The 12,733-nt window shown below is 45.5% G+C and overlaps 1 protein-coding gene across 1 annotated transcript in view; it reads left to right on the top strand.

Moving 5' to 3' along the window:
• LOC310864155 (dapper homolog 3-like) overlaps nt 1-10,943 on the top strand; it is a 17,570-nt gene extending 6,627 nt beyond the window's left edge. Inside the window, exons 2-4 of the mRNA XM_083772737.1 lie at nt 5,654-5,786; nt 7,709-7,831; nt 9,229-10,943. Coding sequence (XP_083628863.1) covers nt 5,654-5,786; nt 7,709-7,831; nt 9,229-10,895 — 1,923 coding nt within the window. The 3' untranslated portion in view covers nt 10,896-10,943. The remainder of the gene's footprint in view (nt 1-5,653; nt 5,787-7,708; nt 7,832-9,228) is intronic.
• The last annotated feature ends 1,790 nt before the right edge of the window (nt 10,944-12,733 follow it).

The following is a 12,733-nucleotide window of genomic DNA, read 5'->3' as shown; positions in this document are numbered from 1 at the left end:
CATTTAACTCAAGCGTAAATCTATAATTGAAAGAATGTTTACTGGGCAGCAAAGGGATGGAGATGGGGGCTCTCTGTGTGCTGTGTGTGTGTGTGTGTGTGTGTGTGTGTGTGTGTGTGTGTGTGTGTGTGTGTGTGTGTGTGTGTGTGTGTGTGTGTGTGTGTGTGTGTGTGTGTGTGTGTGTGTGTGTGTGTGTGTGTGTGTGTGTGTGTGTGTGTGTGTGTGTGTGTGTGTGTGTGTGTGTGTGCGTGCGTGCGTGCGTGCGTGCGTGCGTGCGTGTGCGTGTGGGTGTGCATGTTTCCTCTTGGCCTCTGTGCACGTGAGTGTACTTGTGGCAGTTTCCGGCTTCCCACAGACTGACTCTCTCTCTCTCTCTCTCTCTCTCTCTCTCTCTCTCTCTCTGGAGGCAGTCACAACACAGCTTTAATTATAGAGAGGCCATAAGTGAGCCTGCATGCCTTGTGTGTCTTGTTCCATGGCTCAATATGTTCCAGCTCTCAACGAGCCAGAAGAGCTGCTGCCCATTCTGAAGCACCAGGCCAGAGCTGGCTGCTGGTTAAGAGGGGGGCATTCTTCAGAATGTTTAGGCCTGTCACAAAGATGCAAACTTGCAAAGTCATATTATCCCATTTAGGCCTGACCTCAAAATTAATCTTCTAAATCCTCCAGTTTTCTGAAATAAATATTTTCACGATTTTTCAAAAATAGCAGACCTACAAGCTATGAGCTTGTAGATCTGCTATTTCTCAATAGCTAAATTATAACATAATGTTTAAAACAACAAAAGGGGTTCCCGCCCAAAATGGTATAAAAGATCGGTTTCTCCAGATCGGTTAAATTGCCGATCACCGATCAAGTCATTTGGAGTGAAAATCGTCTGATTTAAATCTGTGGCCAGTCGATATCCGAGCACCTCTAGCTGAGAATGTACAGAATGTACAAACAAAAATGTAAAATGTTATTTTATTTTGATGTCATTGCGTTGTCTTTACAGGGTATTGTGAAGTATCATTAATATTTCCCTTAATATATCTTGCTGCAGCGATCCATGCATCCCCGCATCACTCATCTCAAGGCTTAAGAAAATGGTTTTTCAGTCCGTCGGGTCCCCTGAGCGTCCTCTGCTCACTATTCATGACCCAAGTCAATTTAACGGACGCAATCAATCATATATAGCTTTCATCTGGTGGGTCCTGTTGTCACCGTGAGAGGAGGAGGTGGTCCTAATATTTTACACCCTCCGTCCGTATCTTTACAGTTTTATGGTTAGGTGTTGCCAGCTTTACTTCCCCTCTCGTCCGTCTCCCCCCCCCATCGTCACCCCATCCCATCCCCCATGCAGTGAAACACTAATGATACAGTGTGCAGGCTGTCTGGCAACCATGGATGGGGGTTGATGCCATTAATAATGAAACAGAATCAAAACAAGGGGGGACTGGGACCCTCATGCAGCCAGCCAGAGCCATCCTTATAGTGGATGTGTGTGTGGTGTTATTGTGGTTTTGTGTTTGTGCTCGAGACGGCGCTGCATGCAGGGTTAGCTTGTCTGCCCACCAACAAGCCTTGTTTGTTTTGTGTACCATTTCATTACATTTTAATAAGCAGCACCACAGTGTCCGCAGTCCGCACGTGCGCGCGTGTGTGTGTGTGTGTGTGTGTGACTGTGTGTGTGTGTGTGTGTGTGTGTGTGTGTGTGTGTGTGTGTGTGTCTGTGTGTATGTTGATGGGTGGGCGTGTGCGTGCATGCATGCATGACTGACTGGGCTCGAACAGGGAGGAGGTGAACGATCAATTGTGGTGAAAGCGCGTCATTGATGAATTGATTTCCAATAACCGCTTCCCTCCCAGCTATATCTTTACCTCACATTGGTAGCTAATGACACAGTGTGTCGTCGTCCCCCCCCCCCCCGTCCCCCCGGGCAGCGTTGTAATGATAATGCTTGGTTTCACAGTCACACACAATGAGCACTGTCGTCGGAAAACAAAAGAAAGCACCCGGTTGTTTTTTGTGCGTAAAAGAGGTTGTACTGTGAAGTGTATAAGTTAGCTTGGGTCAATTGCGCTCAACATTATCAGAGCATTGATCCAGGCAGCCTTCCAGACAAAGGAGTCCAGAGATCAGGCACTGATTGCAGCGCTGTGCGCAGTGGCTGAAAGATCCTTATCCGGAGTCCGGCCTGCTATAGTTTACTGTTGCATTGCCTGTTTGTTATTAGAGCTCTGAAACCATAATATACTGTACTACATTTAATTGTGTTATTTTTTTCTCTTATTTTTCTTTATTTCTGTGTGAGACACAGTATGTTTCTCAGAAACAAAGTAGTAGAAGTGCTTTGTGGGTCCTTAAATAATTATAGAAAATGGAGAGCGGACCCTTAGGCCGAAACACGTAGCTCAGCAGCATTTTTTAACCCTTGCTTTTTTAACAATGGCATAAGGGATTTTTCTACTTGAACTGAACAGAGTTTTCTTGGACCTTCTTTAAGTTCACCACCATCATTCTTCTTGCCACAGTGTTTTGTTTACCACGGTATAGATACTTTAAAGAACTCTTGTCCTGAAACAGTATATTCCTGTTTGACTAGTAGAGTAGTAAGAGTGAATGGGCAGCTAGGAGTCGCATTCATGGTTGAAGGACATGAAGGTTCTGCGTTTTCAATAGAGAGATGGACAGACATTCACTGGCTAATGGATGCTCTCTCTATCCACCAGGCGACCCCATGCAGGGCCACTGATGTGATGCTGTCATAAGGATCACTGCTTGCAGCTTTATGTTTGGAAATGGATGGATTGTTTTATGGGCTAAAAACATGAAGTCTGACAAAGCTGTATTCTTAAGCGTTCCGGGCCTACTGTAGCCCAGTGGTTCACAGAGGCAATCCAGGGGAGTCAGAGCAATGCTGGTTTTCATGCTAGTCATTTATAGAGAATTATTAACCCCCTGGTAGAATAGAAAAAGGTACCCATCATGGTAGAGTTGAGTGTTGTGTGCTGTCATGGACTGTTGTCATCTTGACTCCTGTGGTCATGATTAATGGTCTGCATCAATGAGCGGTCAGAAACACTACAGGTCGCATGGTTCAATCCTAACTCGTCAAATATCTTAGTTACATCAATATTGTTCTTATAAAATAGTTGGTTTGTTTGTGCCTCAGTATTAAGATCATAAAGATTGCTTTTGTCATTTTGACTGTCAGGGACTTTCCCATTATCCACTACCCATGATCGCGGTGGTTTGACTCATATGGATATAAAGAATCAACTGACTGAGAGAAAACGCTAATGTTACTGACGTCGAATTATAAACAAATTCTGAGACCGCTTATTTACAGTTGTGACGACACAGAGACAACTCCTTGACAACATCGCCGAGACGGTTTATTTATTTTTTACAATTTAAAATGAAACTTCTATGACAGCGCTGACATAATGAAGTGACATTATTCTGGTAGACTAGTGTCTCAGCTGTGACGGCCCTGCCCCCTCTGCCTCTGCACAGCAGGATATCAGGCAGCCTGGGTGATTAGGGCAGAGTGGAGCAGGCCGTTAGGCCAACTGTGCACACCTGAGTGGGGTGTGGTCTGGGAGAGTATATAAGGGACTCTCCTTCCAGGGTCTCAAGCCAGCTCTCTTTCCTTCCTTCAAAGCAGTTGCACACCTTTTACAACACTCACACACTCCATACATCCATACACTGTATATACATGACTGATCACTGACATTGTCACATCTCATACCAGTTTATTTGATTATTGCTTAACTTATTTTAATTTAGAATAATAAATATATAATATAAAAGGTTTGCCTTTTTGTCATGTATTGCCCTAGAGTGCATGACACAGCCCTGTGGTCGCCCGTCGCCTATATTAAGGCGTCTTACGTGTGCATGAATTATTATGTGCATGAATATTCATCGTTGAAATGATCCGCCATTGGTGTAAATGAATTGGCCCGATGGAGTGAACGGAGATCAAGCGACTCTTTCTAGCTCGATGGGGACAAGAACCAAGAAGGCACACACACACGGGAGGCATACTATGATCCGACGGAGCATTGCCCGAGGTGCGCTGGGGGTCGGGGGAGGGTTGGGGTTAGGTTTAGGTGTCTGCCCCGGGGGAGGTTAGGGTTAGGGTGAGGGTTTGAGGTAGGTTGTCGATCGGACCAATGCTCCGTCGGATCAAAGTATAGTAACCCACACACACACACACGATGCTGTTGAAGTGGAGATGGCTGGTGCCAGTTGTGTGACAGGCTCTCCATCATAGAGGAGTCTTAATGCTGGAAATGTCACCTCTTCACAGTGACACGCTCAATCATGTGCTAATGAAGTAAATGAGCCAAGCGTGTCTGTAATTTTGCATACAGTAAATTGAAGCAAGTATGCTTCAACGTGCGTATGTGCGTGTGTGTCTTTGTTGTAACCCATGCAGACAAGCACACACACATGTGTGCTGATGTAAGTCTATACATCAGATGACCGGCTCAGAGAGGCAGAAATTGTCTTGTTAATTAAACAAGCACCAATTTAACGGTCTTCCTCATAGGGTGCATGACGAGTGAGTGTGTCAGTATCTGTCTGTGTAGAGAGAGACGTGTAGAGACTGCGTGCGTGCGTGTGTGCGGGTGGGCGAGCGTGCATGTGTGTGTGTTTTGCACCTGTTCATCATACTATATCATCATACTATAATTCTAACAATGTCTGAGTGTGTGTCTGTGTGTCTGTGTGTGTCTGTGTCAGAAACACTGCCGTAGCGCCTTACTGCCTACACCAATCACTCCCACTTTTCACACAGGCATTGACCATATGATTTCACCATCGATTTCACACATTAATTATTATTAATGAATTTATTAGTCAATTACAAACGCACCCGGGCGCAGTACCCCCCACGGCCACAAGGGGGGGGGGGGGAAATATCTCACAACGGGTAAGGGCTAGTCCATATAAAAGAACATCTCCGTACACTTTTCAGAGCAGTGAATAATTCATGTCATCCAGATGGCTAAGAGGCCTACATGCATATAGACTCAGAGCAACGTGCAGAAGCACAACAGGAACTTTAAGATGCGTGTGTGTGTGTGTGTGTGTGTGTGTGTGTGTGTGTGTGTGTGTGTGTGTGTGTGTGTGTGTGTGTGTGTGTGTGTGTATATACACATGTTGAAACCATTTTATATATAAGAACTAGATAAATTGCCCCTCGGGCCACAGGTCAACACCGGGCCAGGTCAGGTTGTGGCCTCCTGGTGAGGCTATAAATAGGCCAATGTGAAAAGGGTGGGATATATTCCTCAGCCTAGTAGGAAGATTAGCTGGTAACAGACAGACAATTAGTGGAGACAATAAAGAAATAAGATTGGACACACATTTCCATTTAAAACTACAATGAAAGTAAATTGTACTATTAACATAATGTAATAGCTGTATTATATCTGCTCTCTTCTTTTAGGAGCTACAGGCATTATTACAACTTGCGGTATTGATTGATTGATAAATGTATTTCACAGTATGCAGAATGGGTACATTTCAAACAAAAGTACAGGTCAAAAACTGTTACTTGAGGACAGAACCAGAAAAAGCAAAGACTTGTTTACATAAGGGTCCTCCATTTTCAATTAATCAGAGTACATAATATTATCTTTGTCTGTGTCTCAGAGTGCACTCCAGAGCTCCCCCTGGGGGTTGATGCAGGCATTGGAACATCAGTTAGGAGACCTGCGGACAGACGTGGACGAAGGCAGCTACGAGGCAGTGCAAGTTGACCCAGGGGACAGCAGACCCAGCTCAGGTAACAACTAACCAGTCATGGAAAGTAACTAAGTACATTTACTTAAAGGACCTATAACATAAAATTCAACTTTTTCAATTTCTTTTGTGTTTTTGGGGCTCCCATGTGTGTTTTCTATCCCCACAAATAACCAATTTTGAACAATCAGGCCTTCATGTCATATGGGTGTTTTAATGGAAATTGCTCTCAGGAACAGCTCGGCTGATTTTGGCCTCATCGTGATGTCATCATTGTCACCCTACTTTGTATAATTCCTCCTCTTCTTCAGTCTTAAGTTCCAAATTTGCATTTCCACTTTGTTTACAATGTCCACCATTGTTGATTTTCCAAGCTGGCATGGAATGGAAACAAGCCTGGTTTTATCTAGCATCAGTATTATAATGACTCAAATATTAAATAATCTGCATATCAGCACCCCCACCACCTCAGGACATTGTGGTACTGCAGCTAAAACTGCTTTCAAAGTCCAGAAAGAAATGACAAGGCCTGGTTATATCAGAGTGGTGATTGAGGCTCAAACCATTAGAAATAACTTTGAGGGACATAGACCATATGATTATTAAATATTAAAAGCAGTTTTAAAATGCATGTTATTTGCGCTTTAACACATTTAACGCCATTGCTGTAGATATACGGCAATTTATAAATACTACGCTTAGCACCATTTAGCTAAGCCATGGGTTGGCTTAGCTGACACAGCCAGGCATTCATTCCAATGTAAATATCATGGACATTTAATACTGGTTCATTTTCGGAAACAGACCTTCAAAATATCTTCCAAATCCGTCAATAAGGCCTGCCGTATGCACTGGAAAAATATGTGCGTGACATTTCTTCAAAACGATGTTTTATCATATAGGAAAACTATTGGTGGAGAGGTTTGTCTAACCCATGTCATGCTTAGCTGTGGTTGGACCATAGCAGTTTGGGGAGGGGCTTAGCTAAAGGTCTATTGGTCTTTGATAGTGCTTTTGATTGATCAAGTCGTAATGCTACTCACGTTAGCATTAAAAATGCTGGAGTATTTCCAATTTCCAGTACTTCTACTTCTACTCCAACAAGTTCTGCGAAAACTGAAAGAAACGATATTGCTCTTAACCTCTTAGGGCCGATTCATACTCCTATTTTAGAGCCGAATAAAAGTCGGTTCGGCGCTGTAGAGCCTACAATTTGACGTCATTTGAGGTTCGGGGGGGCGGGTACCGTCCTAAAGTCAGCTCTTCGGTGCTACTGAAAACTCCTGACGAGCCGAAATCATTTCGGCACTACAGCGCCGAAACAGCGGTAAAATAGGAGTATGAATCGGCCCTTAGCCTCAGCCATAGCTGACATCCCTTTATGCATGATGCCATTTAGAGCTGCTGAAAGTGCACATAATGTAGTTAACGTCATTTATTCTGTCCTCACATTCTGAACGGATAATGTGAACCACTGTTCCTACTTCTTTGTGTAATGAGTTTGATGTTATGAGCGCAGCAATTATTGTGGCTTTTCATGCTCCAGTTGCTTGCGTTTGTGGTGTTGCTTTTTTTTTTTTGTGAAATGTGTGTAGACAATAAAAATAAATCACACCCGTATGAAGTGAGGGTCGCTCTTATCATCATACATCGTCTCATTCCGGCCAATCACAATTTGCGCCTTCACCTTTGTCTTCAATGTTTGTTTACACAAACACTCAAAACTGGCCATTCATTGTCAATGGCATTCAATGTTTGTGTTAGAGACAATGTTTGTGTTTACACAAACCCTCAAAACTGGACATTGGAGGGGCTAGCCCAAACAAAAAAGAAAAAGAAAAAAAGTTTTGTTTTGATGAGCCTGATAGAATCAAGGGGATATAATGTGTGATTTATTTCCGCTGTCTCTCTGTTTCCCTTTCTCTCTCTCTTCATTTCCCTGTCTCCCTGTCCTATGCTTCTCAGGCTTCTATGAGTCCAGTGAGGGTCAGTCTCCTAAAGGGAGGCCTCATTCTGCTGAGCCCACGGAGACCATTGTCTCTCCGTCCTGGCCCTGGGCCTACAGCAGCGACAGGCCCAAGTCCCTGGGTAAGGAACACCAGCAGACCTGCTGCCACAAACCACTTCCAGGCAGCCACAGTAGTATATGTGTTAACCTGAGTAGTTGTTTATAGCATTCCAAATGTACTGTATGTCATGTACACTACAGATGTGCTGCTTAAGTGATTGTTCAATATTAACATTGCGTTTTAACTATCTTGAGCAGATTTATTGGCACTGATTTACATGTAACTTGTGAAAAAAAGTGCCCTACCTTTGATGTCAAACATGATAAGAATTTCCAAGCAGAGAAAGTAAACATTGACTTTCAATTATTGATTCCATGCCATCATTTAGGCTTGAATAGGAAGCATTCTTATACACTTATTTTTCTTTCATAAAACAAAACACAGGTCTTGACATTAAGGCTTGTCAGCCATTCCGCTTCAGGAAAACCGAACTTATTTCTTTTAAACGGATACTGGCCATCGTCACTTCTTTCCTTTTGCTAAACGACCGATCAATCTTATGGCTTGATGATTATATGAGTTCTCTTCAGGGGAAAAGGCACGCTATACTGAGACAGTTTTATATAGTTTCAGGCGTGTGCTGGGTGCAGATTCCAAAAGAACATATAGAAAATGAATAAAATTCTGACACTGACGAAGGCCTGCGCGCCGAAACGCGTTTGTCTGTCTGGTATGACTGCTGCTGCGGAGCACTATCTTTATTAATAAAGACTCTTACTCGACTGGAAGTGCAGATTTAATTCATTTTCTTGATGATTATATGAAACATTTAAAACATGTTTTAAAATCAAATCAAGAATATGAATTAAAAAAAAACGATACCCTATTCAGCAAATACATGGCCCCGGTCTATTGAGAAAGTATGCATGCTGGTCGATGGATTTCTGAGAGATGTGATCTTACCTGACTGCACATGGCTAGCAGACTGACCTCGTCGGCATTTAAACGTAGCACTGCGTGTGCACTCACCCAAAAATTCATTCCTAACACTCGTTTTCTGCCAGAACCTTCAAATAGATATGAAACTAGAGTACAAATGACAATATCTGACTCCAAGTCTTAGGAATTAATTACTGGGTGAGTTTAAATGCATGAAATGTATGTAAGATAGATCACAGACAATCTAGGGCTATTAACTTGTAAACCGAGAATATTCATCTAATATTCAAACATGTATTTATTCACCAAAACCAACTTACAGTTAGTTGATTTAAAATGTATTTGTGTGTGCTTGTGCTCCGGACAAGTGACTTTTGTGCCCGGACAAGTGAATGGGAAATGTACTTGTCCCAGGGACAAGTGAATGGGAAATGTACTTGTCCAAAGGACAAGTGAATGGGAAATGTATACTTGTCCAAAGGACAAGTGCCAGCTCTATGCTTACTACAGTGTTGTTGTTTGTTTCATGGTTCATAGGAGACCCTCTGATGCTGAACGAAGAGCACCACCCGGACGTGCCACCTCGTGCCACTCTGCCCCGTTCCTTCTCTGCCCCTTACCCGCCTCTGGAGGGCATCGCAGAGGAGGGCCCGGCAGAGGAGCCCTTTCAGTGGGAACTCGGTGGCCAGCATGCCACGGAGGAGGACCAGGTGACAGCCTGGCACCAGCAGCATGCCACGGAGGAGGACCAGGTGACAGCCTGGCACCAGCAGCATGCCACAGAGGAGGACCAGCAGACAGCCTGGCACCAGCAGCAGACCACAGATCAAGCCTGGCTTCAGCAGCATGCCACAGAGGAGGACGAGCTGATAGAGGAGGAGATGTACCAGCATGCCCTGAGGGTTGAAGGTTACATCCTGGGTCTCATCCAGCGCCACACCCACTCCCTGCGGCCGAGCCAGCCTCGCACCACGCTGAACCCTGACCCTTCTAGCCAGGGCAGCCTGCTCAGGAGGACTCCCTCTCACACCCCGGAGCACTGCCCGCCCGACCCTTACGCTGACCTCCTCGTTGACCCCCGGGGTGACCTCTTGGCAGAGCGTGATCTCTGGGGGGGTGATCCGCTGGAAGAGGAGGTGTGTGGAGGAGAGGCTCCATCTCTGGAGGAGAACTGCTATAATCTGGCGCTTCCCTACCCCCACTCCTCCAGGCCTCGCTCTCTGGCCGGGGGGCTGCCACTACGATCCCTGCCCCCCCTTGACCTCGACTGTGGTGTCAGGGCTCTGGACCTTTGTTGTGAGCCCACCCAGTCCCCTCAGCAGCCCTACCACCTAACGGACTCCCCGGCTCATCACAAGCAGCACCTCGTCAGTGCTCAGTACATCCCCGGCCAAGGCTGCCAAGCCCCTGTCCGCTCCCCCAGGCACTACACCCCAGATCAGCCCAAACCCGGCCAATGCGTCGCCTCGCCCGACCAGCCCGGCTCCAAGTCAAGAAGCTCTAAAAAGACCCACGACGAGCGGCAGAGCTCCAAGAGACCGAGCAGTAAGACCAGTCGATCTCAGTCAGAGAACAGTCTCCTGGGCCAGCGAGGGCTGCCCGAGCGTCGATACAGCACCAGCGAAAGGCCCCAGAGCCGGAGAGAGCCGGCACAGTGCCAGGCCGAGGTCATGATGGGGGTTCAAACGGCCACCGGCGTCCACAATGAGGGTCGGCGCTGGTGCTCCAACCTGGAGCTCAGCCAGGACGAGGGGGGGGAGGCTGCCGGGCAGGTGCACAAACGACCGCCCCGGCGAGCCCGTCAGGGACACCCTTGCCCCCAGACCCATTACCGCCAGCACCACCAGCCTCGACTCTTGGACTACCCAGAGAGAGCACTTCTTTGTCGGGCCGAGGGGGGCTACGCAGCAGCAGCAGCCGCCCCTGCAGGGGAGTCTGAGTCTAGTATGAGTGAGGTCTACTCCCCGGCCTCCAGTTCATTGTCCAGTGACTCAGATGAGAGTGGGGGGCTGGTGTGGCCTCAGCAGTTGCCCCCGCGACTTGCCCCGTCTTCCTCTTCCTCCTCATCCCCCCCACAAGCGACTGCCAAGGCCTCCTCCTCCTCCCAACCCAAGGCTTTTGTCAAGATCAAAGCCTCCCACGCTCTTAAAAAGAAGATCCTCAGATTCCGTTCGGGTTCCCTCAAAGTTATGACCACCGTGTGAGGTGACGGGCAAAAATGGTTTCTGAACTGGAACTTTGACTGTAGTAAGTTTCTCCACCTCAATCCTTCCAATTAACATATCCTGTCTTCATATTCTATCAAAGGATCCCATGACAGTATTATTTGGTTCATCTGCTTTAGGTTTTATGGTTAAAAACAGGAGAAAATTACATACATATTAATATTGTGCAGGAGAAGTTAAAAGCCAAAAGGCTTCCCCTAATTTGAAGAATCAGACATTTAAAAATAAACACAAAAATACCAGTAATACATTCAAATAGATATGCTTAAATACAAAATGACATGCAGTACATACACATAAACACACAGTACACATTGTATATGCATACGTTATATATATATTACAAACATTATATATTACAAGCATAATAACAACCCGTCTGCAGATCTACTCAAACATGTAACCAACTGTAAATTAAACTACTGCGTTTTGGATAGGAGTATTTGTTTGTAGTTTGCTTTAAAGAGTAGTAGAGATGGAGATTTCTTCAGTCTAGGATCAACACATAATAGCTCTATTATGCTAGCTCATAATAACCCTCAGACAGTAAGGTAATGGGCAATATTCTAATAACACTTGCCACAATATGCAGAAAAATGTATGTATTGGCTACAAATAACTAGGAGTACTGCATGTGATGTTACTTAGTGACACGTTTAGCATTACAAAGATGTCCAATTAACATGGCTAAAATCATGTCAGACTAAGAAGAACGCAAATAGATGGTGTTTTCCTGCACAGCTGACATGAGTGTACAAACATGTGGCAAAAAAGATATTTTCAAATTGCATTTTCATATTTCACATCAAGTCAATAGATAAGTTTCACAGCAAACCCACATTTGTCATTATGACAATTCCCCTCGAACAATGAACTAATGTATACTACAACACAGACCCTGCTGCTGCTAATCCCCACTGTTGTTCTGGGGGTGAGTCACCCCCAGCTGCTTCTTTAAGACCTGACTGTGAGAAGCTTCACCGTGAGGGAAACATGGAAGAACACGCTATTCCTCCCAGTTCTGCTCCCCACTGAACAGGTGCACCGACCAACCACTAGGAGTCACTAGTGTACCAACAAAGATGACACGCCACTGTGTTTGTTGTTGCCAATGCCAGACCAAGCCATACAGATAGCCAGGGTTTCAGCCTGATTCGCTGGGTTCCGAGATTTGTTTTGTCACTCCTCGCTATTCAGTCTGGCCAGCAGGCTGTTGACTCGTATTTCATAACGTCACCTGTTACGTAGCCACGTTGTTGCTGCTATCGTCATCAGCCAGCGCCACTCTGTCCATGCTTCTGACTCGACTCGACTCGAGAGTAAAACCTAGGGTAAAAAGTAACACTAATTTGATTCAGTAGTCCACTGTCAGATGCAGTAGTACAAAAACAACTCCCCCCCCCTCTCTCTCTCTCTCTCTCTCTCTCTCTCTCTCATTAGCAGGCAACAGTGCAGCACTCTCTCTCTCTCTGTTTCTGGCACAACAGCGTCCCTACTGGTACTAATAGTCATACTGCTGCTCATTAACCAACACATAGGCGGACACATAGGTACATAGGTGAACACGGACATTGCTGTTCCTTTGAGTGGTTGCACCACTCAAAAACTGACGGCTGTGTGGGGTGAGTTTTGAATGATACGTACGTTGCAGGGCAACAGCAGTAGCTGCGCAAGTGCGCAGTACGCAGTGCGCATTGATACGACGTCAAACTGGTGTTTCTTTTCCCCCAGCCCGCACAACAGAACAATCAGAAGCCACGGGTTGATTTCTCCCGTTTAAATGTCCTGGCTACCTTGGAGATAGGACCCTTTCCAGA

This window comes from Protomyctophum parallelum (genome assembly GCF_964188405.1).
Source record: "Protomyctophum parallelum genome assembly, chromosome: 9".
NCBI classification, from domain to species: domain Eukaryota; kingdom Metazoa; phylum Chordata; class Actinopteri; order Myctophiformes; family Myctophidae; genus Protomyctophum; species Protomyctophum parallelum.
Note: the sequence above shows the minus strand (reverse complement) of the source record. Positions and strands in the feature narration are given on the sequence as shown.